This window comes from Rattus norvegicus, chromosome 9 (genome assembly GCF_036323735.1).
Source record: "Rattus norvegicus strain BN/NHsdMcwi chromosome 9, GRCr8, whole genome shotgun sequence".
Taxonomy (NCBI): Eukaryota; Metazoa; Chordata; class Mammalia; order Rodentia; family Muridae; genus Rattus; species Rattus norvegicus.
In genome coordinates, this window is record NC_086027.1 from 22,013,162 (window position 1) to 22,040,196 (window position 27,035).

Sequence of the window (27,035 nt, forward strand, 5' to 3'; positions counted from 1 at the left end):
AGGTTGTTTAAGTTCTACAGTTTTGTGTGTGCTTTTCTGAGCCCACTGATCTTGAGTGTGCATCGCTGTGTGGATGTGCACATCTGTGCACACCATCGCATCTGTGTGTGGGAGCTAGACCAGGGAGAATAATGAGTGATGGGAAATCTTACAGTGATGACTACCGACAGGGGACACCAGAGCATTTGCAGACAGATGGATGTGACTGACTGTGCCTAAGAAGCAACACTAGTCGCAGCCTTGACTTACAAGGGGGGAAACAGCCTCAGGTAGTAACCCCAATAAATAAGCAAGCTTTCTGGCTGGAGCTGCCAATTGGTAGAGCTGGGGCTTGCAAGCAGGCAGCTGGGTCAGGGTCTCTGCTGGGAGCCACCAGATCTAAGACGCGTGTGTTGAAGACAGAGTAGCAAAGGCAGGTCAGAGGAGCGGACAATCTGCGCAGGGTCAGAGAGCATTCAAATGTGTCCATACACATGCATGCCACACCAGCTGGCCGGCCCTCAGTGCCAGATGTACCTGATGGAATGTCAGTGTGCACAGTGAGTGGCCTTTGGGTACCCACGGGCAAAACAGATGGGACAGGACACGTTCTGTATTCAGGATGAGACGAGACCTTTGTTCTTGGCCGCAGAGCGAGCAAATGTGGCTGTGTTCGCTTCAGTGTTGGGGTGGCCTTGGGTTAGGCAGGGGCTGCATGCTTTGTGGCACATTGCAATAGACCTGTGAGACTCTTCCCCACTCCTGGATGACTAGAGAGGACCCCCCAATTCTCCACCACCTTCCTTTGAGGACTCCCCCCAGACCTGGTGCTGCAAGTTGAGTCTGATGTGCGAACGGCTTGGGAGCAGGTGGTGCTAGGCGTTGGGTTGCTCCCTGGTGTACAACGTGTGCAAGCGTGAATACCTGTCTCTTCTGAGGGTGGCTCAGGTGCAAATTAGCAGGAGCCACGGTGACAGCTCAGCTTGGGCAGAGGGGATACAGGCAGAGTGTGTGATTAGTGATGACTGTAGTCTTTGTAGGCTGTCCGAAGCTAATAGGACACTGGGTGAGCATTCCTTAAACACACAGACTTTTGCTGGGAAGCCATCAAACACTGCCTCATTACAAGCTGGACAGTGTGCTGGGCCTAGGGGTCAAGGTGAGCAAGGCTTCGTTCTGTCCCAGCTCAAAGCTCACAGGATCAGTGAGAGCTGGGAGTCACATGATCTGGACGATGGGCACTTACCAACAGGGCCGGCAAGAGAAACGAAGCACTTATATCTGCTCTAGGGACCTATTGGGGGAAGAGGAACTGGGATGTCCACACAAAGTTGACTTCACAGTGGGCATTGAGGACAAGTGGGTCACAACTGCTGTCTGCCTGGCCTGGAACGGGAGGAACATGCCGGGATCCAAATTGAGCCTCTAAGACCCCTTTGATGGAGAGCAAAGTGGGTGTTGAATTCAAGGCCCCCACGGGTACTGTGTGAGGGACCTATGGGTACATTGGTTGTTCTAGGTGTGGCTTAATCCACTGGGGAATAAGGAATCCGAATTCGGCCCCCAGAGACGCTGACAGAGAAAGCTAACTGTCCAGGGTGGCGGAGATGAAGGTGTGAGGATGTTCCCCCTGCCCCTCCCTCCATGAAGGAGGTCTCTTGTGACCCCCTACCCATCTGACACCAGCAAGGCATGCCGGAGCTCGCTCAGTGGCTCCAGACCCTTTCCGAATTCCCCTAGAGCTGGTCCAGCCAGTCCTTGGGGCCATACTGTGAGCTAAACTGGCCTCTGTCCCAGGGAGAGCTAGAGATAAGAATAGGCAAAGTCTGGGGACACCAGGCCACTGTGCCATGACATCCTCGTGTGCTCAGCAAGTGTTCCCTGCCCCTTCGGGGATGGGAAGGCACAAAGACAGGATTCTTGTGGCTACCACTAGCTTTGTAGCTGCCCCACCCCCACCCCGCAACCGTCTGGGCTTGTTTTCATTCTGTTAAAAGGGCTCCTGAACACACAGCCCCTCTGTGCTGTAAGAGCTCCATCTCTAGTCCTCTAACCCCAGGAGGTGGGGGCCACTTTTACCCGTTTTCCAGGGTAAGCACTTGAAGAGCAGAGAACTGAGGTCAAGGGTCACTGGCAGTAAGGGATAGAAGTATCTTTTGGGCTGGCATCGGGAGTAATGCACGTCATGGAAGGCAGGCAGGAGGATTGCCAAGAGTTAGGGGCCAGCCTGGGCTACATAGTGAGTTTTAGGACAGTGTGAGCTACAGAGTGAGACACTACCTCAACAAAACCAACCCAAAAAAGCTCTCCTGGTGGGGAGATTGCCTAGCGGCACAACCCCAGAACTGCAAAGCAAACGATTAAACATGTTCTCTTGACTTCTTGCAAATAAAACGGGAATACTTGGACTTCAGGGTCCAACCCTTGTCCCTGACATCCTGATGCCTCCGGTGAGGAGGCAGAGGGTGCTAAGGAGGGAGGAAGGGAGGAGCGCAGCTGCTTTTTTAGACCTCACAAGGAGAACTGGGGGGGGGGGGTCACAGCTCATTTACAAAACACTTGCTTAATCATGAGACCCTGTATTCGCTCCAGCACCACAAATGTTTTTTTGGTTTTTTTTTTTTGTTTTTGTTTTTTAAATGATCTGGAGAAACTTGGAAGTATGTTTGGGTTAGTAAGGGGCGGCACTTGGCTAGGAGCAGCGACAGAGGGGCCTTCCTAACCGGAAGGCTGCAGCCCAGAGGGAGCCTCATGCTAGATGGGGCTAAGCCCAAGGCTTCCCGGACGAGGTGAGTGACCAAGGTCTCTCGCCCAGAGACGGTGCTGTGAGAGGAGGAGTCAGGCAGGGTGCTGGAGGTTCCGAGGCTGGACCTTGGGAGGGCAGCCTGTAGCCCCCTCCTCCTGCGCCATCTGCCCCCTGCCAGGGACGCCGGTGCCGCAGGGGCTGTGAGCGGTGGGTGGCCCCCGAGAAGAGCTGTCCAGTCTGTGCCTGACGCCTCTTTTTCCTCCACTCTCTTGGTCTCTTTCAGTTGGAGGAGGACAGACTCTCGGGGCACTCCCTCCCGCGGTACAGCCCCCTGCGACGACTGGCGTCCTCCGTATTCTCCTCCTCCACGCTGGAGACGGAGCACTACCCTCACCCCGGCGGCGGCGGCTCCTCAGGCTCCTCCGGTTCCCTCATTCAGCGCAGCCGCTCGGCTGAGAGCAGCCCCGTTCGTGCGCCCCACCGGCGCCACGCGCCCCTGGCCGCCGGCAACCACAGACTCGTGCCCTCGGTGCTCCGCATCTCGCGGTCCCAGCTGCAGCAGGTGTGGGCACGGTTCACCCACAAGACCTAGGCTGGGCTCCCCCCCCTCCTGGAGGGGGCAGGTGGGGGGGGCTGGGGAGCAGACAGAGACCAAGGTTCCTTCCCAGGACGCAATAATCACAGGTCACACAGCCCATCCCACCCATGTGCAATACGCCCCCCTTGAAGGTTGGCCCGCGATACTGTAAAACTCCAAACCCCATAGAGGCTGTGTCCTCAGAGGCTTGGCCTCTCGGGTGGGCTCCTTTGCTAGGGGCCAGCCAAACTGGTGCAGGGAGGGGTGGTGCGCTGGTGCAGTTGGATAGGAGGTGGAGGTGGAGCAACTAGGGGCTCCAGAATCCAGGGGAGACCAAGGCATAGGGGAGCTGAGGTGTTCTGAGGCAGTCCGACTGGGGGTCAGGTTCTGTTTACTCTGTGATGTCTTGGTGGGTCAGGGTCTGATCCACCCCTGAAGGATTGGGTTGGTGGGAGAATCGGACTTTCTCCGCAGGCGTGCGTCTTTGTCTGTCTAGTCGGCCTGGGTAGAATGTGATGGAGTCTGGTCAAACTCGGCTTGGGTGTGATGCGAGGGTGTCTATATTCAGGGATAGGGAGAGGGCAGTCCCATGACTTAGGGAACATTTCTCATGTCACCACCACCACCACCACCAAGGTCAGAGTCCCTTCCCTGCCACATCTTACAAGCGTTTTCGCTGTCCACGGTCACTCGCACCGTCCCCCAAGACTCCCATATGTCATTCGCTGAGAGGCTTGACTATTCTGAGACTTTCAGGAGCTGGGTATGGATAGAGGGGTTCTCCAGGACCCAGCCTGTAGGCAATATGGAGAGTGATAAAGGAAGCGGAACCTACCAGACCCTGGGCACAGGGACATTTTATTTCAGAACAAGTCCTAGACAGACTGTTCTGATCTGCCACTCTCAGGAGGCCCCTCCTGGAGGTACCCAGGGTGTGGTGTAGACATAACACAAGGTTGGCAGGCCAAAAGAGGATCCAGAGGTTATGGGCAGATACCTGACTGCCCCTCCCTCTTCTGACCACCTCAGTTTCCCAACCTGTCACTGCAGGGACCCCTGCCCATGCCAACCAGCAAGGTTTGGGGAGTGGTGGTGGTGAGGAGGCTATCAGAAACGGTGGTGCCAATCTAAGGAGCGGAAGAACTGGAGTTTGCAAACCGTGTGTTTTGGTGAGCTTGTGAGGCATACATGTGAACATGAGTGTGCTTAGGGCTGTCAGGGATGGAGGCTCAGACTGTCATGCACAATTCCAGAGAATACCATTTGCATAGACCCTGGTGTGACCAGCACCTACTGACGTTAAACGGTGCTGCAGCTGTGCGTGCAGCTGTGCGTGCAGCTGTGCGTGCAGCTGTGCGTGCGTGCTTGCGTGCACATATGTGTGTGTGCGCGTGTGTGCGTGTGCGTGCGTGCGTGTGTGTGTGTGTGTGTGTGTGTGTGTGTGTGTGTGTGTATGGGCATGCGCGCTGTCTTTGGTAGTTTCCTGGTCTTGTTTTGCTCTTATGCATTTCTCCTCTGACCTCTGTTTCCTCTCAACCCTGTGCCCCATCAACTTCCTCCTGGTTTTAGTCTTAGGCCCCTGGACCAGTCTGGGGTGCTTATACCTAGTGGGCAGTGCCCAGGACAAGCTATCCATGGATGCCCATGGCCAACATTGTGATGTGGCCCAGCAGTTCTGCAAGTCAGTCCCCACAGTCACAGCTTACTTCTCTAATGCCTGGGCTAAGGGAATCTTTTCCATGTAGCAACCAAAATCAGACCCATGTTCCAATCCTCAAGCCCAGATGCTCACTTCTGAAAGTCCTCAATCCCAGGTCTCTGTTGCCCTCTGGGCTGTTAGGGATGGCTCTACCCAGGCAGGAGTTGGGGAGGGGGGTCCTGGGAGGCTCCTTGAGAAAGAACAGACACACAAAGCACAAAGGCAGGCGAGGGGTGGGGATACACAGCAGCCCCGCCCTGCTTTCAGCACTGCCCCGCACCCCTTTCCCTCTGCCCTCCAACGCTATGCAATAGCATGGCTTCTCCTTGTTCAACTTCTCCGTAGTTAGCACTGGGATTCCATGGCACTCTGCTCTTTGGCATTCCTTTCTGAGAGTTCCACCATCAGACCTGAGCAGAGTCCTGCCTTTGACTATAGCTGTCCCTGAGATCCCCAAGTGCCTTACGACTTATCAAAGATAATGGCACTGGCTTGAGCCTCAGTTTTAGCATTATTTAAACACTGCTGTTTCTCGAGCTCTTAGGAACAGGGACTTGCACCCCCACCTCTCAGTCACAAAGGACACCCCCACCCCACCCAGGGAAGGTAGGAGTCCTTTAAAACAAGGCCACCATTCAAAATGTCTGGCATTCCAGAAGGCATCCCTTTGCATTGGCCTCTGTGGTGGAGGAGTTTGTAAGCCATTAAGGGCAATTGGAGGTCATCCTGACAGATGCGTCTTTGGGGAGGGGCCATGTTGACTTGCAAACTGCTCCAGTCTCCACTGTGATCTTGTGGAACTGGGTGGAGCTTTACACGGCTTAGGGAGGCCTCTCTGACTCCCAGGAGTGGCAGGGCTGTCTGTGAGCCTGCATTGGCGGCAGAAGCTTTTGCTTTGTAGTTTCCCAGAGAGCAGACCAAAGTGCACGAAGTACATGGCCTTTTCAGAGTCAGCTTTGCTGGTAGGCAGTGCTCCTGGCCATGCCTGCAGCATGGTGGCTTCGTACTTGGCACACATGCCTGCTGCCGGGTGTCTTCAGGTATCCTGTAGTGTAAGCTCAACATTGGCACACAATGCTTTCTGTGAGGCAGACTATGATCTGAATACTTGACAAAATGAACTCACTTAAACCCCATACTAACCTATGAGAGACCCCAACGCTACTGCATTTGATGGACTAATCAGATGTTCTCCTCACAAGAACGCAACTGGCAGAAATCTGCCGATGCCAAGTAACTGTGGTCTTGTTCCATAGGAGTCTTTTAATGTTTTGGTCTGGGCGTAGTTTCTCTACTGGTCCCTTTTGGAAGAGAGGGTTGTCTCTGTCCCTATGGACTCTTGTCATGGGACTGCTGTCATATAGGAGGTACCCCAGAGAACTGGGGTCGCCCCCTTGATCTCACATGGCCCCAAGTACCGTTCAGTAGCAATGAAGACAGAGCTGACTGACCAAGATATGGTAGGTGGCAGATGCTTGCACTCCTGATTTTGGCCCCGCTGGAAGGTCCTAGGGGGTCAGGCTCACAGAGAGCAGAGATCACTTGCTGAGCATTGACTGGGGACTTTGTGAGGGTGTCACCAACTCACATAAAGAGACCAAGCAGTGACAGTAAATTTCCTGTAAGGGAAACCCCACCCCAGTTCCTCTCCAAAACCAGTCCTTGCTACTGTCTTCCAATTTTTTTTTTTTTTTTGGTTCTTTTTTTCGGAGCTGGGGACCGAACCCAGGGCCTTGCGCTTCCTAGGTAAGCGCTCTACCACTGAGCTAAATCCCCAGCCCCCCAATTTTTTTTAAATGTGAATTCTCCAAATTGTTAATTGTTGGACACACACACACACACACAGAGAGAGAGAGAGAGAGAGAGAGAGAGAGAGAGAGAGAGAGAGCAGTATCTGGGAAGAGCTGGTGACCTAACCTCTTCTGCATTACCTGTCCAGGTTCAAAGCAAGGCAGCTCTTCAGCAGATACACCAGCTAGGAAGCTGCTTAGAATGCTAGCTGCTAGTGAGCGGTGGTAGTGGTGGTGGTGGTGGTGGTGGTGGTGGTGGTGGTGGTGGTGGTGGTGGGGTGTGTGTGTGTGTGTGTGTGTGTGTGTGTGTGTGTGTACACATTGCTGTGGTGAGCTGGGGTATGTGGAACTATTGGTGTTTTTCCTTGCGTGTGGAGTAGGGCTGCCTAATAGGGCCAGTATTTTCTTAGAGGGAGAGGGGTGTGTGTCCTGAGGACTCTAGATAAGTGGAAAACGCTGTAATAAATTCTTCATAATTAATACGCACCCCATACACTCAAGGCAGCTTGGGCCATAGCAATAACCACTCAGAATTCATCCCAACCACTAACCCTGAGCCCAATAATCTCTCTCCGAATTTCTAGTTTGAGGGAAAACAGTCCTTCCCAGTGGGTTGTGGGTCGGCACCTGTGGGCCAGGCCGGTCCTGGCTCCCTCCTTCCTACCTCTGTCCTCTGCCCTGCCTTGGTCTCTTTTTCTGGGGCAGGGTGGTGCTGTCTATTCAGGCAGGGGTTGGGGGAGCCTGGGCCACCGTGGAGGACAACAGGAGCTGTGTTAATGGGCAGTTTGGGGAAGGAGCCATGTTGGAGGAGTATGTGGTTCCCATTGGAGGTTGGGGTGTTCTCGGGCTGGGGACAAAGATGCTGTATTTGTTGCTGGCCTTGAGTTGATGTGACAGTTGTGAGGTGAAGTCTAGACATCTAATGATCTGTAACATTTGCTGTACCCCAATCTCCACTTAGATATGGGAGAGTCCTAACCGGAGAGTCAGGAGCCGTACCCACCCCATAGCGTCTGACTTTTAAGGCATCCTTCTCCCTAAGGGAGAGGCCCCCAGGCTGAGGACCATCTCCCTCAGATAACCCCACACATACTCGGTGGACTTCCCAGCCTGGGAGGCCCCTGAGTCCACCCAAAAAGAGGTGGGGAAGGAGCTGGGAAACCCTCCCTAACCCTCTCCTTTCCCTAGGGTTTCCCGTCACTCACCACTTCCCCTCGGATCCTGCACAGGCTGTGGGTTGGGGGAATGACTACCCACGCACACGCACGCGCACACTCCTCAGCCTCCAGCACACTTCATCCACTCTCCGGACTGCAAATTTAGCAGCCCAAACCCGGAGCGCACTCGAGACCCTGTCGCAGGTTTCTAATTGTTAGGGACCCCTGTTGCCCACTCCAGTCCTATCCCCCGCCCCAGGGCCCGTCCTCCCACTACCCCACCCCTGCAGCCGTCACACCACGAATGTAAGTTCGGTCTTTTTAACCAGCTGCTACTTGGCGTGCCCCTGGTACCGCCGGCCTCGGAATCCCCGCCCCGCCCCGCCCCGCCCCGCCCCGCCCCGCCCCGCCCCGTGCCCGCCGAGCCAGGACCCCAGCCTCGGTCCCCGCCCCGCCAAGCTGCCTGCTGCTAAAGTTCTTCTTTTGGGTTAGCACCCCCGCCGCCCGCCTTCGCACTCAGTTTTGTTTGTCTTTCCCTTCTGCCGGCTCGCGGCCGCTGGGTGCCTGGCCTGGAGGCAAGGTGGGGACGAGTGGGGGACTCGCCCCTCCCTGCTTCCAGGGTTAGGGTGCAGACCAGGGGCGGGGGGGGGGGACGTGGGAGGAGCTGGCTCCAAGAGCCCGATCCCCCCTCCCGATTCCGGTTACCTCACCGCCCATAGGGCTGCCCCCACCCTTGGCCTTCAGCTGGATGCCAAAGAGCCCAGAGTTGAGGGGGAGCCAAACTTTGAGCCTAGGTCTCTCAGAGCCACCCAACCCCGCTCCCTTTTGCCTGTGCTCTGATCCGCGTCCCTTATCCCATCCCATCCGCCACTAAGGGCCCTGGGGGGCTCCTCAAACATGCCCCCACTTGCAACTCTTTCCCCAACCCCATCCCCGAAAATAAAACTCAGGGACCAACATCTGCTTCCTTTGCACTTGCTCCGTCGACCCCTCCCCCAGGTGGAGGGGCTTCCGTGGGGGGAGGGGAGGGTTCCAGGGCCCCTCGAGTTGACAGTATTGCCGCAGAGAGGGGCTGGCCCCTGTCCCCTAAAAGGTGGGTCTGGTGGTGTGGGGAAACTCAGCCCCAGGACCTAATTGAGTTCCCTCCCTACATACCCCCCCAACAGGGGATGGGATGGTGGGATGGGAGGATGGTTGGAAAAAAGACCCTCCCGGAGGTCTCCAGTCCCATCCAGTTTATTCCTGAGCCCCCTCCCCCAATCCCAAGTCTTTCCTCAACCCCCTTTTGTATTGCAATAATACTGTATTATACGCTTGCACTATTTCCTTACCCTGGCCAGCTTAAGCATGCACGAGAAACTCAAAACCACACACACATGAAGACGGGACGCTTTTCTTTTCATTTTCTTCTTTCCTTTCTATTTATTTATTTATTTATTTATTTATTTATTTATTTATTTATTTATTTTGTTTCTTTCATCCTTCCCCCACCCTCGTTTTCTTCCTATTTCTCTCCGGGCTGCGTCCTCCTTAGTGTATATAGCGGCGTCAGGGGCCCCGAACCCGGGTAGAAAAGCATGCACTGAGCCCCCCACCCCAGACTGCGAGTACTGTACAAATCCAACACTTGAAACCGACACGCACACGCGCGGCGCCGCCACAGGGGTGGGACACGGACACGCACCCACGCGCACACGACCGTGCACTGGCGGGGGTGGGGGCGCCCCGCCGTCAGGCGTCGCTGTGCGAGGGATCTTGTGCCTTTTAAAGTCCCTGTATGTTCATGCAGACAATCCGGAGAGCTTGTGTACTACCAAATCCTGATTAAAGACGCCTTCCAGGAATTTTTGCCTTGGCCTGCTTTCTTCACCGCCCCACCCTGGTCCCGAGGACCTCAGCTCCGCGGGGGATGTGGGTGGGGCTGGGCAAGGGACTGGGACTGCTGCCGACTGAGGGACTGGAGTGCTGGCCAGCTGGACTCAATTATCCTCCCGTTGCTGGCTCTCTTCTTTCCTGGGGAAAGGTGATAGTTGACTCTGGTCTTTGAGATCCAACTCCAGTTGCAAACGGACAGAGAGGGATTCAATAAAGTAGGATGTTAGACTCATGGACCAAATGAGGCAGAGGTGGGAGGTCAGAGCGCCCTGGGTGGGACATTCGTGGCTACTGTCCTTGCTGTTCCACAGCCTGAGGGAGCTGGTGGCCGGTGAAGGAATGCACACAAGCAGATTTAGCTCAGGGTCTGAAGGTAATGAAAGAAGCCTTACGGTGACAACTACAGAAGCAAGCTGAGAAGGCCCCTCTGTATCATGCCTCTCTTTCGTCCCTCGCCCTGGCTGGACAGAAGGCAGGAGCTACCACACAGTGACTCAGAACCCGTTCTGGCCAGCGGATGAAGTTCCTTCAGCTGCTGAAGAGGAAGCCACTTTTTCCTTAGGGCAAAAGCAAGAGGGCCTGACAGCCACAGTTCCTAATCCCCCGGGGGTTGAGAACCCCTCCCCCACATGCTCGTTAGCTCTAGGGGCCGGAGGGGGGCCTAGGGCAGATGAGGGGAGCATGTGCTGGGAGGCAGACATTGCAATATAGGAAATCAATCGTATGTGTGAGGTCTGGGTAGATGGCTCGGTAGCCATGTTCCCACCTTCCTCTTTCCTCACCAGAGTATCCACCTTGGGAGCTGGGGGTGGGGGTTTCTCCTTTGGCAGCAGTGGGGGGGGCAAGGTGGGGGAACAGGTTCTCTGAGGCGTCTGACTCTCCCGGACAGAGGGAGGGTGTACCGGAAGGCACAAACCCCTCCCCTTGTCACTGTGGGGAATTGCCCTTGTCGCTCAGCCCATTCCATTCCCCAGTAACCTTGGGACTTTGAGCTGGAGTGCAGTTCCAGGTACTAGGCTTGGCGGGGGTCCAGGCAAGAGTGTCACCTCCTGCACCCCGTGTGGGCACTGGGGTGAGGTAAGGTGGCCAGGTCTTGGGCATCCTTGTCACCAGTACTCCCTGAAAGGACAACTCACCAGTGAGCAGCAAGGGGAACCCAAGGTCTGAGCCTTTCTCTCCCATTGCATGTGGCAGTGAGGGAGTGGACACTGGCTTCAGTGGGGGTTTGAAGCTTACAGGGACTCAAGCCTCTGGGATCAGAGTGCAGACACCTAGGGCTTTTGCTCTCTCTGAGCTCCCTGACCTGAGCTGCCTCTTCCCCTCAGGTCATAAACCCAGACCAGCATCTGCTGAGCTTCCCAATCAACAAGGAGGTGGGGTTGTTGTTGTTGTTGTTTTTTGAAACAGTCTCATTCTGGAACTTACTATGTAGACCAGGCTGGCCTTTCCCTTACAGAGACCCCTGGCCTCCGGCTCCTAAGTGCTGGGATTAGAGCAACCAGGGAACTTCAAAATAAGTGGGGTTTCTCAGCTGTATCATCCGCAGATCGAGGGGCAGAAACTCAGAGCTGGACTTTTATAAAACATCCGTGAGCCATGCCAATGCAGGCCTGGGAGCCTAAAGGTCACTGCCCGGGGGGGAAAGGTGTGATCCACTCCAGGCCAGCCACCGTTGGATAGCACTCCACCCGGCTAGGAGGCAGCTAGTGACTGCCGTGCCTCCCAGGACCAAGTACACAGAAAGTGTCTTGGAGACACCATCAAACTGGAGGCTGGAGACACCGTCAGACTGAGTAAAGAAAGACACGAGTAAGAGAGCAGATAGTTCAGTGGTATCCCTGAGAGGCAGAGAGAGCATTCTGCTCCTGTAGGAGGAAGGGAACACCTCTATAACAAAACAGGGGCCAGGGGGATTCAAACAGAAAACCCAGCATACCCAGGCTTCTGTGGGTGGCCTTGTTAGCAGAGGGCTGGGATTTACAACCCTCCCCGCCCCGCCAAAGGCAGGGAAGCTCCTCGGTTCTCCTGTGAGGGCAACAGTGAAGTGCTATTAAATTCTGGGCCTTGGTCGCCCTGGCCAACATCTTTTCCAATTTGGGCCAATGCTTACCCAGTGCTGCTTGCTGCCTCGTTGGTCCTCTTGGTTCTCAGTTCTGCCCCTTCCCAGGCAACTAGGGGAAAGGCCTTCGATGGGGTGAGAGGAGTTTTGTTTGTGACTGTCCGGATGGTGGGAAGGGTTGGGGCCTCTGATTGGCTTCTGGGCAGAGATCCAGGACTTGGCCAGGCATGGGGATAGGAATCGTCAATAGCCAGAAGCTGAGGTGGACCCAGGGCCTGTACTGAGTGGGCGTTTCGGGTGCTGGGTGAGAAGGCAGGAGCATAGCTCCCAAGTGTCTTCCTATCCTGATTGTCAGTGCATTCACCCAGCCCACGGTCCTCATTGACTCTTAGAGCCTTTTCCCATGTGGCCAGCGGTTTCCTGTAGTTGTAACAGTGGCAAGGCCCAGCACAGTCAGTACCTAATGTTTGCTGAGTAAACGGTTGAAGGGAGAGTGAAAACAGTATGGGGGAAAAGAAAACAGTTACTAGGGACTTTGGTGGGGATGTAGAGGTCAGAGTTCCCAAGAAGCTCCTAGACCACCAGAAGTTCCCGTAGGGGCCACACGTCTCTGCATATGTGTTTGTAGAGCTGTGTGCATGTGAGTGTGGAGGCCAGAGGTCAGTCCAGCATCTCCTATTGCTCTCCAACTTACTCTTCAAATAAAGAAACAACTGGTTGCTTTCTTTTGTGAGTGTGTTTGCCTGTATATATCCCATGTGTGTCTGAGGCCTCAGAGGTCAGGGGAGGGCATTAGCTCCCCTGGAACTCCAGCTATGGTTGGTTGTAAACCACCACATGAGTGCTGGGAACCAAACCTGGGTCCTCTGCGGAACCATCTCTCCGCGGCCTCCACCTTACTTCTGAGACGGGGTCACTGTGTGAATCTAGAACTCATCAATTGGTTAAATTGGTCGGCCGGCAAGCCAGGCACATTTCCCTGTCAGCCCGCCAGATGGGCACCCTGATACTGCCGGCTTTTTATTTGGGTGTCAGTGAGCCAACATCAGGCTCTCGCGCCTGCGCAGCCAGCACATTCATTCCCACCGAAATCAGCTCCCCTCCCCCCACTGCCTTTTTCTGTCTTCTTGAGACAGTCTTGCTATAGAGCCTTGCCTGTCCTTGAACTCACTAGCCCAAGTTGACCCTTCGGCCACAGCCATCTTCTTGCCTTTATCTCCTCGCCGTGAGGGCTGCAGGCAGGTGCTAGTGCACCTCAACTTAGGCCATCATTCCTGCCATCACTCCCACTCCCACACGGAGTCTCTAGTGGGAGCTGGTGGACCGGGCCTACTGTCTACCAGCCACAGAGCTGCACTAAAGCTGCCGGCTGGCCACCTCCTTTGCCTGTTCCAAACGGCATGGTGTCCAGGCTCCGCTGAGGTTGGAAGGGACAATGATCTCCGAAGCAGTGGGCAGAGGCAGGGGAGGGCTAAATACTCTGAGCCCTCCCCAGACCTGCGCGTGTGTGATCTCCTCTGCGGAGTGGGCGTTAGGTCCAGTTCTTTTCCTTATGCAGAGATGCCTTGCTCCACTCACATAAATGCACGCCTGCCTTATTAAATTCCTGACCAGGCTTTTATTGTATAGCATAGCAACCAGAAACTTCTGCATGTGTGCAAGCCGGAGAGCAGTCAGTCATCATTCCTGAAGTTTGGGTTTTGGCGTTGTTTTGGCGTCGTGCTGGGGTTAAAGCCATGCCCCGCGCTCTGCTCTGTTTCTTTAGACAGAGTTTCTCACTGGGGTCCGGGGCTTGCAGCTTAGGCTAGGCTGGCTGATCATTTAGCTCCAGAAACCTACCTGTCTCCACCTCTCCAACACAGGGATTGCAAGTTCACACCATACGGTAGGCTAGAACTCAGCTGGCGAACACTTTCCCAACTGAACCATCATCCCCCAGTCCCTGCTCGTTCAAAAGAATAATTAAAGTATTATTCCATCATCTCCCCTTCCTTTTCCTCCCATCAATTTCTCCTGTACCCCCATTCTCTGAAACTGACGGCCTAAATTCTTTGACCATCAACGTTATGCACACACGTATGCACATACACCCCAGTAGGTAAACACATCTGCTGCCTTCATTTAACATTGCCTGTATGCACGTGATCTCAGAGCTGACTCTTTGTACTAGATAGGCAACTGGGGGGCTGATACCCAGAAAGACTATGTCTCTCCCTCTCAGCAGTCCTTAGTTGTCTATAGATCTTTGTTTAGGAGTGTAGTCCCTCGACCCACTCTTTTTAAAAACATGGTCTTATATAGCCCAGACTGGCCTCAGATTTACTCTGTGGCCAAGGCTGGCCTTGAATTCCTCATCTTTATAACTCTGTTTCCCAAGAGCTAGGGTTAAAAGTGTCACCATAGGTAGTCAAGGACTTCTTGAATGAATGAATGAATGAATGAATGAATGAATGAATGAAAAATAACCCTCCAAGGACTTCTTTTACAAAAAAGAGGGAGAGAGAAAGGGAGAGGGGGAGGGGAAGGGGAAGGGGAGAAAGGAGAAGGATCTGGTAACTAGGAGGAAAGAGAAGCTGGTAAAGGGTCTGCTTAGTAAGTGAACAGAAAGGCTTTGCAGGAGAAATGTTGAAAGACAACAGGATTTATCGTGTGAACAGAGGTAAAGGGTCCAAGTGTGAGTTGCATGACGCACACCAGAGATGCTGAGGGAGGGAAGGAGAGAGAGGGAAGTAGGGTAGGGGTGAGATTGTTGGAGTGCCAAGCCAACAACGGGTTCTGTGGCATGTTCTCTGTGGCATGACAAGCACTGCAGAGAAAGGCAGCATGGGAGCTGAGCTTCAGTAAGTTCAGGTGGGCAGTGTAAGAAGGACGGCTGGCAGGGCCAGGACTGAGACAGCACGCTGGTGGCTGTGGAAGGCTAGGCTGGCAGAGTAAAGTCCCCGTATCCTGGGGAGCAGACACTGAGATGGTAACACAGGACTGTGTGCTGGAGGTGACAGAATGATTTCCATTTTGGTCTGGATGGACTTCATCATGTTGATTCAGAAAGGCAGATGCCCAATGTGTTCATAAAGCCTCAGAGAGTGCTGGGCAGTGAGCAGCGCCCCTCACTGTGGAACAACCCGATTGCCCTGAAGGAGTGTTGAGGATGTCGGTAGAGTAGACACAGAGAACGAACCAAGAAGCAGAGGAGACCATCCGCTCTGCCTCGGGCTTTCTTTCTTTTTTCTTTTTTTTTTTTTTTTTTTTTTTTGGTTCTCTTTTTCGGAGCTGGAGACCGAACCCAGGGCCTTGCGCTTCCTAGGTAAGCACTCTAACCACTGAGCTAAATCCCCAGCCCCTGCCTCGGGCTTTCCTAGTCTAGAAGAGAGGAGGCAGAGAGCATGGAGGAGTTTCTCACTGCAGGAAAAGGCTCAGCCACGATGGGTTCCACTCACAGCTTCAAAGAAGAAAACTTGATCAAGTTCCTCAGAGAGGGGACTAGATGACAGGCTCACCAGGCAGACATTAGAGAAGCTGGCGCTCCATTGACCCAGCTTGTGCTCTGGTGTAAGGCTCCGGGCAGCAGCTATAGAGGACCGGCACCCGGCCAGAGGGATCGAAGTAGGTTGGCTGACTGTGGCCATATCCCATCTCAAAGAGACGCAGCCCCTCCTGCCTGTCACCTACAAAAGAAGGCTCTTTAAAATCTTGCTGCTTTCTGTTTTTTTTTCTGGTTACCAGTCATACTCTGAAGTTGGCTGTCTGGTGAGGGGAGGAGAGGGGAGGGAGACAGCAGAGCCTAGGACCTGGGTCTGTCCCTAGGACCTCGGGGCTTCCCTGAACCTTACTAGGTACCAGAGAGCATTCTAGGATCTGAGGAGGACACGACAATACCCAAACAGGCCGGTGGTTTGCCTTCTGATAGACTGTCCCTGGGGAGGTGGGAGTCTCCTGGGGTGCAGGAAGGTGGGTGACCTCAGCGGGTCCCTGTGTGTGCCCCTTACAGGTGTTCTCTGTGGCGCCCCCGTTTGAGGTGAATGGCCTTCCACGAGCTGTGCCTCTGGGCTTGCCCTACCAGGACTTCAAGAGAGACCTCTCTGATTATCGAGAACGGGCCCGGCTGCTCAACAGGGTCCGAAGGGTGGGCTTCTCGCACATGCTGCTCACCACACCGCAGGTCCCATTGGCTCCTTTCCAGCCTCAAGCCAATGGGAAAGAGGGTGAAGAGGAAGAGGAGGAGGATGAAGAGGAAGAGGAGGAAGAAGAGGAGGAAGATGAGGAAGACGAGGAGGAAGAGGATGAGGAAGATGAAGATGAGGAGGAGGAGGAGGCAGGGGCTCTTGGGGAGGTGCTGGGGCCTCGAAGCGGCTCCAGCAGTGAGGGGAGTGAACGGAGCCAGGAGGGCGCCCCATCCACACTGCTGGCTGACGACCAGAAAGAGGCCAGGGGCCGGGCCTCCATGGCTGATGGGGACCTGGAGCCTGAGGAGGGCTCCAAAACGCTGGTGCTCGTCTCCCCTGGTGACATGAAGAAGTCACCAGTCACTGCCGAACTGGCCCCTGACCCTGATCTGGGCACCTTGGCTGCACTCACCCCTCAGCACGAGCGGCCTCAGCCTACTGGAAGCCAGCTGGATGTGTCAGAGCCGGGCACCCTGTCCTCCATCCTCAAGTCTGAACCCAAGCCCTCAGGACCTGGAGCAGGGGTTGGGGTTGGGCTGGTGGCCCCTGGGGCTGGGGTCACCGCAGTGACATCACCCTTCACCAAAGTCGAAAGGACCTTTGTTCACATTGCAGAGAAATCCCACCTCAATGTCATGTCTTCCGGAGGACAGGCCCCCAGGCCAGAGGAGCTGAGCACTGGGGGCGAGTTGGGCCTAGAGATGCTCTCTGAGGTGGGCGCTGCAGAGGAGGGCGCCCCACAGCCTCTGGAGAACGGCATGGCTTTGGTAGGCCCGGATGGGACGGAGATGGAAAGTTGTGCCCTGTCTGGCCCTCCTGGGGAGACACCCTCAGAAGTAGTCACAGACTCATTGCCCGATGGCCCAGCCCTTGCCGATGAACCGGCTCCAGCATCCCCACAAGAGCCAATAACCAAGAAAGGGACCATCATCTCCCCCAGCCGCCATGCCATGCCAGGATCTCGCCCCAGGAGCCGCATTCCTGTCTTGTTGTCTGAAGAGGACACAGGCTCAGAGCCTTCGGGCTCACTGTCGGCCAAAGAGCGGTGGAGCAAGAGGGCTCGGCCACAGCAGGATCTGGCTCGCCTCGTGATGGAGAAGAGGCAGGGTCGGCTACTGCTGCGGCTGGCCTCAGGGGCCTCCTCCTCCTCCAGCGAGGAGCAGCGCCGTGCCTCTGAGACACTCTCAGGCACCGGCTCCGAGGAGGACACGCCTGCCTCAGAGCCTGCAGCAGCCTTGCCTAGGAAGGCTGGGCGGGCAGCGACCACCCGGAGCCGGATCCCCCGCCCCATCAGTGTGTCCATGCCTGCAGAAGGCCAGCAGCTTCCTGGTAGACCCCACGGTGCGGCCTCAGCGACCGACTCGGCCATCACCAGCAGGTGAGAGACCCTTGGTTGTGGGCAGAGTGATCACAGGGCCTCCAGGGACTTCTCAGAGCCAGTGTGAGGGACTACAACCCCCTCAGATACCTCCCCAGTCTACTGTTGCCTAGTCGGGCACTGTGTCACTGTGGTTCAAGTGCCAGCTCTGTCACTGGGCTCAAGGGAACAAGAACAGCATGGTTAGAGGGGCTAGATATGGTGAGGTGGCCCCCGGGGGAAGCTGATGCCACGGGACATTTGATGCCAGAGGGTAAAACATCCAGTAGCCGGTATGAAATAGTATTTTGTATTAATATTAACATAAGTACATTCTAGATTAGAATTCAAGACCCAGGGGAACTTTAAAGATGGCATAGGACCCTTAAGGAAAATCCGTAGCAGAGTCCTGTCAAAGGCAGGAGGGAGCAGGAGGCCTCTGCTTACTCCTCTGTGACTGGCCTCTTCTATCTTACCCGTCTCTGAGAATGCAGATCACTAGGGCTCAATGCTCAAAGTCATTCTAAAGACGCCCCTCCTGTCGTCTCCCCACCCCCACCCCTCCTCCCCGACCCCTTTCTCTTGACCTCTGCCCCTCTGCAGGCTCCAGCTGCAGAAGCCCCCAGGGTTGGCCACTGCTGCTGACCACCGTCCCAAACAGCCCGCAAGCCGGGCTTCCGGCCCAGGTCGCGCCCAAGTCTCCAAGCCCGCAGCACCCCGCAGTCCCGGCCTCCCCACCTCCACCGCGCGCCACTCCAGCGGGTCCCCGCGGAGCCAGTCCCTGTCCCGCAAAGAGAGCTCCTCCCCCTCGCATCAAGCCCGGCCTGGTTTCCCTCCATCTCGGGGGGTCCTCCAAGTCAGATCTCAGTCGGAGGCCTCCCCGGGGGGCCCCAAGAAAGGACCCAAGGGGAAACAACTGCAGACTCTGCGCGCAGCAACCAAAGGCCGGCCGGCGGTTTCAGAGGGTCGGCCCGGGAACAGATAATGACACCCGCCCGCGGCTCTCTGCGGCACCCCCTACCCTCACCCAGGTCCCCACCCGCAGCCGGCCACACTGGAGCAGCTTCCAGCACAGCCTTACGCGCCCGCGCGACACCGCGGCCCCAGCTTCCCGCCTGCACCCACCAGGACGCACGTGAGCACATGTGGCCAGCAGCCTAGCCAGCCCACTGACCCAGGAGGGTGCGTCTGTCTGTCTCTGCGTCCTGCCTCCCTTCTGCCGCCCCTCTAGCAGGGACAGGCTCACAACAGATCCTCTGCCCCGGGAAGGCTCAGCCACTTAAACGCCTCTGAAGACTCCACTTCTGGAGCCCGACCCCTTCAACCACCAGGTCTTCTTGGCTGATCCCTAGTCCCCCAACCAAGGGACTTACACCTGCTTACACCTCCTGCGACCCACCTTGTCCTCTTCATCCCCACCTTCTTGTAGTCATCCCCCAAAACTACCCAACAGGAGAAACAGCCTCAAATTCCATAAGTGCGCAGGCTCTAGCTTGCCCAGTCTCCCAGGAGCCATGGTGACCATAGAAGGCCGAGCTGGGATCGGGGAAGTGGGACCCAGGGATCTTTGGTCTCTTCAGACTTAAGGGGACTCCTCCGGCCTTGCTAAAGTCAGCTCTATGAAAGGCACAGGGTGTGTGAGTCTTTGCTCCCTCGTGTCTCTGGGGAACAGATGTCCCTTTCTTGAATAGGAATGAATGGAGCTTCTGGAAGAGAGCACCTGCCCTCCTGGGCAAGTGTTTCGCTGAGTGAATTAGGAATGGGGCTTTAAAAAGATTACTCACTTCTCTGGTCCGCTCGCTGGTCTAGTACTCAGGACCCCTTACCATCAGGAATTCCTTCCTGCTGTCTAACCTCAATCCTGCATACTGTAGTTTCAGTCAACTCTCCTCTCTCAAGTTCCACACAGGTGGAGAGTGGCTGGCTATCACCTGCAGTGTGTTGGTCGTTTGGGGGCTTGGGGACTCTGTTCTGACTCTCCTTCTTCCTGACGTCTCTGCTGTGGGAATAGACTGGTTCAGGCATCATCTCCGGATGATGGCGGAGGAGGCAGGATGAGGCAGACTGGCTCCTCCGGGAGGCAAAAGGCCCTTCTCACTTTAGAGCGTGTGAGAAGTGTGTGAGGTACAGCTGGTGCCCACTCCCACCTCCACCCAGTTCACCCTGAGCCCTTCTTGCTCTGAGCCAGCCCACACAGCTGAGCTGCTCCATACCTGACATGGGGCCTCATCCTGCATTCTGACTTCTGCATAGCTCGCCCACCTCATCAGGAGCCTCAGCTGCTAACATCTGGAGCAAACAGCACCCTGACTGCAGATGGGACAGACAGCCCCTCCTGTCTGGGACAGGGACTCCCTGCAGGCCTTCTAGAAAGTACTCCCAGCCTCCCTCCCCTGTTCTGGCCCTGTGTCCTTCCCTGAGCCACAGAGAGCAAACCAAGGCATTCTGGTGAAGGAAGGCCTCAGTATGCCACCAGCCCGGCCACATCTACACCCGTGACGACCGGCTGAGGGCAGCTCATGCCAGCTGAACTCCTCATGCAGGGTCAGCAGGTCTGGGCAGCAGCTTCCATGACATGAAAGCAGCTCCTACCGACCAGCTAGGGGAGGACACCAGGGTGGGTAGTCTCTTGAGGTCTATCCCACGCTGACGCAGAAGCTCCCAGAACACTCAGGAAACCTCTCTGGATATATTTATCTCTGTCACCCCACAGTACTCTAATGGCCCCCAGTCCAGGGAAGGGTAGAGGGCTCACTTCCTCCCACCCAGAGCTTTAATAAATGACAATCAGCTCATGCCAGGTGGGGACCAGGCCATGACCCTAGTGCCCAGGCCCTGGGCCTGCCCCTTGCCACCAACCGAACTGTGAATGTAGGTCCCTCCGCCCCCTCGGTCTCACTTCTGCAGTAGGACCAACAACATCCAGGTTTGGAGATTGGAGGAAGGGGAGGCCTAGGAAAGCCCCGGGCTCACCCCACCCCCAGTTAAACAGCCAGTGCTGGAGCCGGTACAGATCAGATGCAGAGGCCGGTGTACCCTTGGGATTTCAGACCTATGTAGGGCTCCAACTGACCTCAGGCCTCCGAGTCAGTGACATCATCAGGTTGGGAGGAAGAAGAAACAGAGGAACAGCGGAGAGGGGTGGGGAGGGGGCTAAGCGGTTCCTCTCCCCAGGAAGGAACCAGGGCAGAGGAAACCACATCTCCCGATGCCCCTTGCCCGAGCTGCTGCCCTTTCCTTGAGGATCATCCTTCTCCTGCACTGGGCCCCTCAGGTCCCTTTCCCTCCTCTCTGAGAGTGGCACCCCACCACCATCTCTTATGTCCCCCCTCCTGACTGTCTACATCACTGGCTCAGATGTGGGGTATGCTCACTCGATGCGCCTTCCCTCCCCAACCGTACCATGTGCAGAGGGTGCAGGAGAAGGGCCCTGCCCCAGGCACATGGCTCTCTGGCTTCTCAGCTCCTCCCCAAGGGCCTGGCTTGCTCAGTTGTCTGAGCCCCTTGGGCAGGTGTTGGGGGACAAGGAGCTGCCCTCCCCCTCCCTGGGAAGCAACAGAAGAATGTTTACATTGCCATACAGAATGTAACAGCCCTTGCTCACCCCTCCCAGTCACTGCATGGCCTCTGCCCACCCTGTGCCTGCCCACTCCCCTGACACCAACACTTTGCAAGTCGCTGTCACAACTAGATGGGGTCTCAGAAGGGAAGTAGCCATCACACCATTAAAAAGCCTGTGGACCTTTCTGTTGGCCTGGACTCTTTTTCCCTTTAGGGAGGGTAGGGCAAAACCCGGCCCCTGAGGGTGGGGTGGGTGGGAGAGAAGGTACAGGATGGTGTCCAGTGGGCGGACATCTTCTCCACAGCGGGGGACAAGGAAGTTCAGGTCTGACATGGGTAATTTGTTAGGGTCTGACAGAACAGGTTTCCACCCTAGCAAAGCTCTTTGAGCTCCTTGGTCGTTTTTGCTAAAGGCTGCAGAGTCTCTGTTTGGTTCAGCACAGAGAGAGGCAAAACTGTCATTTCCCTGAAGGAAGCAGATAGAATCAAGTATTTCCGGAGAAGCAGAAAACAGCGGCTTACAGGCAACGCCATAGCAAAGCCCACCCTGACCACTGGCCCGTGGCGCGGCCTCTGCACCTGACAAGTTTATCGTGTGGACACCCTCGAGAAGCCCCAGAGCCTTGTCTACAAATCAGAAACACAGGAAGTTCTGAAAGCAGGGAGCATCTTCCTTAGATGGGTGCAGGCTCTTCAGACGGGCATCAAAGCCCGAAGGGAAGCTAGACTTGGCGGCCTCATGCATGTAATTCTAGCAGCCACAGGATGTAATGCAGAGGGATTTTGGAGAGCTCCAGGCCAGCCTGCACTACATAGTAACTTCAAAACCAGCCTAGGCAGCTAAATGCCAGACCATCTCAAAAAAAGAAAACTATAGCCATGGGGAGGCATTTATATTCACTAATTTCACATGTTTTCAGAGGAATGAAAAAATTTTGAGACAAGGTCTTTCCAGGTAGCCCAGGCTGGCCACATTTGTGCCATCTTCCTGCCTCAAACTCCCAAGTGGTGGGATGACAGTATACCACTCTGCTAAGTTAGATGGAGACATTAATGTCTTTATGAGACACTGCTCTTGACCCCTATTTATAATATATGGACTATGCATGGAATTACTTTCCTTCCTTTTAAAAAAAAGTATTTCATCTCTCTATCTTCTGTGATGTCATTGGTTTTGGTAAGAGATTGTGGTGAGCAAAGCAAGATCCATGCCTATGACGAGGACGTCACCGTAGGGTGCCATGAGACTCAAAATGGAGGAAGTGGCCCTTTTGTGTTCTTAAGAGTCAGTTGTGCAACTAAGAAGAAGTCACGTGTGAGGGGAACAGCGAGGATGCTGGGTCTGTGGCCCACAGGGGGTGGGCTGGATGAAGGTAGGTTGCCATGGAGAGGAACAGGAAGTACCCTTTGAATCCTAAACCCACCAGAAGTGAATCTTTCCCCTTAGCGGACATCAGAACAGTTTCTTCCCCAGGCCTGGCTCTGGGTTTGAAAGCCCATCCCTTCCTGGGGGTGCTGCCCTTGGAGATCTAGAAGCTCAGCCTCCTGGGACTTCTTTCCTCTAACTTGAACACCAGTGGGCTCCGGGGCCTTCTGGGGGGCCCAGGGGACCATCGCTTTCATTCCTGTGTATGGTGTCCAGAGTAGGACACACTTGAGGTAAATGCTAAAAGCAAATCGAACAGAACACACCCCCGTGCATGACTCTGGCCGCTGGAGATGATTTGGGAACGGTTTGGTGTATACCATCACGGAACTTTTTTATGTTTATAATAATGCCCCCCCTCTCTGTCCATATATATTTCTTATAAATAAAGGAGGAACATATTATACCTACTGTTCAGAAATGTGGCTTTTGTTTTGTTTTGCTTTTTTAGTTTTTTAAGACAGGATTTCTCTGGGTAACAGCCCCGGCTGTCTCGAAACTCTCTTTGTAGATCAGATCCTCCTGCCCCTGCCTCCCTAGGGCTAGGATTAAAGACGTGGGCCACCGTTGCCTGGCTCAGAAATGTGGCTTTTATTCCCAACAGTGTGCACTGAAATACAGGTCCCCCATACCCTGAGCCCAGGGATCCAATCCAGAGTCTCGTGCACACCAGACGTGGGTGCTGCCCCTGAGCGGTCTCCAGCTCCTCTCCTTTTCAAAACTGTTCATCGTAATCTATAAAATCTATAAATGCACGTACTTACATATCGGTTATTCGGTATATAAACGTATGTCACGTATAACTTTCAGAAGCCAGTTCTCTCTTACCACATGGGTTCTGAGAATTTATACCCTCAGATGGCCACATGCAGGTCCTTAACCACCCGAGCCGTCTCCCCTGCCCTTCTCCATCCTTTAGAAGTTATTTCTTTGTTCTATAATTTATCCAATCATTATGTAATTTATATAATTTCCAACTCAAATTATACCACTCGGTGTGACTGCCCCGTCACCACAGTCAGTTGTAGAACACTCCCGTCCCTCACCCCTGCCCACTAATTACCATCCACTCCTTTGGCACTGAGCCCCACAGCCTTAAGCCATGGCTAATCTACTTTCCATGGCTAGGTCCACCTATCTGGGGCCCTGGGAATGTAACTCTGGGTCCGGTTGTAACTGAAGGCCGTGGGTTTGATTTTTTTTTTTTTTTTTTGGTTCTTTTTTTCCGGAGCTGGGGACCGAACCCAGGGCCTTGTGCTTCCTAGGTAAGCGCTCTACCACTGAGCTAAATCCCCAGCCCCCAAGGCCGTGGGTTTGAATCCTGACACTGCATAAACTGCGTATGTTGGCACAAGCCTACAATCCCAGCACTCAGTGGGTAGAGGAAGAAGGGTTAGGGGTCATCCCCAGACTGTGAGATCCATGCTGGACTGTGTCCACGAAACTATCTCAAACCAGCAACAAAGCCCCACTGCCTACGTTAGACATTTTATATACATGTATTTATACATATATAGGATGGTTATGTGACCTTTTGATTAGCATAGTTTCTTTCCCTTTATAATTAACAATATTCTCCCTGTTTGGACACACAGCAACTTACTTATCCACCCATAGACTGACAAGCTATTTAGATGAATACAGACTATGTACAAGTTTCTCAGTGTGTTTGAATACTTCTCTGTGTGTATGTGTGCATATGTACATGTATGTGCATATGTGTATGTATGTGTATATGTATATGTATGTGTATATGTGTGTATATGCATATGTGTGTTTGTGTGTATATGTATGTGTATGAATATGTGTATATATGTATGTGTATATGTGTGTATATGTATACGTGTATATGTATGTATGTATGTGTGTGTATGTGTATGAATATGTGTGTACATGTATGTGTATATGTGTGTATGTATATGCATGTGTGTATATATGTGTATATATGTTATATGTGTGTATATATGTGTATGTTGTGTACATGTGCATGTATGTATACGTGTGTATGTGTATATGTGTGTATGTGTATATATGTGTGTGTATGTGTATGAATGTGTGTATATATGTGTATATGTGTGTGTATGAATGTGTGTATGTGTATGCATGGGTGTGTGTATGTATGTATATGTGTGTATGTGCATGTATGTGTGTATGTGTACTAATGTGTATATATGTATGTATGTGTGTATGTATATATGTATATGTATGTGTGTATGTATGTATGTTTGTGTATGTGTATGTATGTGTGCGCGCGTGTGTGTGTGTGTGTGTGTGTGTGTGTTTGAATTACTATGTCATTGGACAATGCCATGTTTAACATTTTGAAGAATCACCAAATGTCCACTTTTCTCATCTGTTCCTGAACTGACAATGACCCCTGTGCTGTGACTACATAATGCCCACCACACACCACACAGACATTTTGTGTTTACTTGACCAGTTCCCTGTGGGCTTCTCATCACACTGCTGCTCACGGTTCCAAGTCATGCCGTAGTGAGCCTCATAGCTGTGTCACCCCTCACTCTTGAAAATGCTGATTTGGAATTCCCAGAATAAATGGACACATGAAAAGTGGCATTTTATACTATTTTTAAAATTGTACATTATTGAGATTAAATGAGAGAATGTGCCGATTACCAATTAATTACGTCAGCATGCACTCCATAAATCATTCCCTCAACCCATTTCTCTTTTGGGAAGGATTTTGTGCAGCCCAAGGTGGTCTCAAACTCACTAAAGGCAACTTTTGAATTTCTGATCTTCCTGCCTCCGCCCGCTGAGTGCTGGGGTTAGCCAAGTGCTGGCCTTGAAGTCACAGAGATCCAACTTCATCTGCCTCCTGAGTGCTGGGATTTAATGGTGTGCACCCCCAACGCCCGCCATGATCATCAGATTCTTGTCTGTGGCCATCAGGTAATTCCTACAGCTGAGGTGGACTGAGCGAGTGAGTTTGTCTGAGTGCTCTGAGTCTGGCGCTGAGATGTGTATCACCATGCTGGTTTCTCTCCTCCTGTTTCTTCAGTAAACTGGGTATTTCCAGGCTGCACCTCTCCCAGAGGCCACGTTAGGCACCAAGCCTTTTCAAACTCATAGGAACAAGTACAGGGTGTTCTCGAACAAGTGGATGGGAATAAACTTTCATTTCCTATGTGCGGTGTGAGTTGGCACATGTAACTTAGGCCGGGAGCACTAAGAAAGATCCCTTATCAGATGTGTCGCTTTAAAAAAAAAAAAAGCTAAGTAAATTTTCGTTTTAAGTTTCGTTTAAAGTTTTCGAGGGAGCAGGGCATGCGGGCACACAGCTTTAATCCCAGCACCTGGGAGCCAGAGGCGGGCAGATCTCTGAGTTCAAGGATTACCTAGTCTATATGGAGAGTTCCAGGACAGCCAGGGCTATAAAGAAAGACCCTGTTTCAAAAACAAAACAAGACAGAACAAAACAAAAAAAACTTTTCAAGGTGCTGGAGAGATGGCTCGGCAGCCGAGAGCACCGACTGCTCTTCCAGAGGACCCGGGTTTGATTCCTAGCACCCGCACAGCAGCTCCCCACTGTCTGTAACACCAATTCTAGGGGGAACCCTCTGTGGCCTCTGCAGGCACTGGACTCACACATGATGCAAAGTCCAATGCAGGCAAAACACGCAGAACACAAAAACCTTGGTAAATAAGAAACTTTCGCGCTCCTGGGGAGACGGGGAGTGGTTGCCACTAGAGCATGAGGCAGATCCTCAGAACACCTGAGCGTTTACAGTCTCAGCCCTCCTGCAGGGACATGGGGCCAGCTAGCCCTGCATACACAGTGTCAGACAGCAAGAGACCCCCATCTCTATCGGAAGGGAACGTGAGGGACCAACATCTGAGTTGTTCGCTGAATTCCACATATGTTCCTGGACTCACACAAGGCCACATCTAACGTTTCAGGGAATCATCAAACGTCCATTCCCCTCATTTGTTCCCGCCTCGACAAGGCCCCTAAGTTCTTTTTATGACCATATAATGTCGCCCCACACAGACCCCTTTTTCCTGAGGCATGCTAGCTCCACCTGATCCTTCTACGAGGGCACAGATGACCCCCCTTGTCCTCCTCCTGCAAGCACTCGGACTGTTCTTCCCTCATCCGGGGAAGGCAGGAGGGGGCTATTGAAGAGGGCAGGACATTGTCGGCTGAAGGAGCAGAGGTCCGTGAGCACTGATGTGTGAGTGAGTGTAGCTCGTTGGTCACAGGTCAAATCCAGGGAGAACAAAATGGGGCGTAGGGAACGGAGCAGGCCCAGGTCCTAGAAGGGTGGGCTTTGCCATGTGAGACGGCTAAGGAGACTGCAGAGACCCTCTGCTCAGCTCTCCCCTTCAAGCCTAAGACTCGCCAAACCCATTCGTTCAGTCCAGCTCCGCTGTAGGAATTACCTGATGGCCACATCATGGCTGGGCAGCAGTGGTGCACACCCTTAAACCCAGCACTCAGGAGGCAGACGCAGGTGAATCTCTGTGAGTTCAGGGCCAGCCTGGTCTAGAGTGAGTTCCAGGACAGCCTAGGCTACGCATACACAGAAAAGCCCTGTCCTGAAATAAATTTAAATAAATACATAAATAAATGTCTGTTCATTGTGGCCGGGTCTACTGAGTGAGTTTTAGGACAGTCACAGCCA

The 27,035-nt window shown here is 53.8% G+C and overlaps 1 protein-coding gene across 3 annotated transcripts in view; it reads left to right on the top strand.

Moving 5' to 3' along the window:
- Ttbk1 (tau tubulin kinase 1) overlaps positions 1-22,800 on the top strand; it is a 44,989-nt gene extending 22,189 nt beyond the window's left edge. For 2 of the 3 annotated variants that reach the window (XM_039083518.2, XM_039083517.2), the window contains exons 14-16: positions 3,009-3,287; positions 15,871-17,423; positions 18,006-21,149. In XM_039083518.2, coding sequence (XP_038939446.1) covers positions 3,009-3,287; positions 15,871-17,423; positions 18,006-18,387 — 2,214 coding nt within the window. In that variant the 3' untranslated portion in view covers positions 18,388-21,149. Of the gene's footprint in view, positions 1-3,008; positions 3,288-15,870; positions 17,424-18,005 lie in introns of all 3 variants that reach the window. The other variant, NM_001271230.2, reaches the window with a different exon arrangement.
- Positions 22,801-27,035: the final 4,235 nt, after the last annotated feature.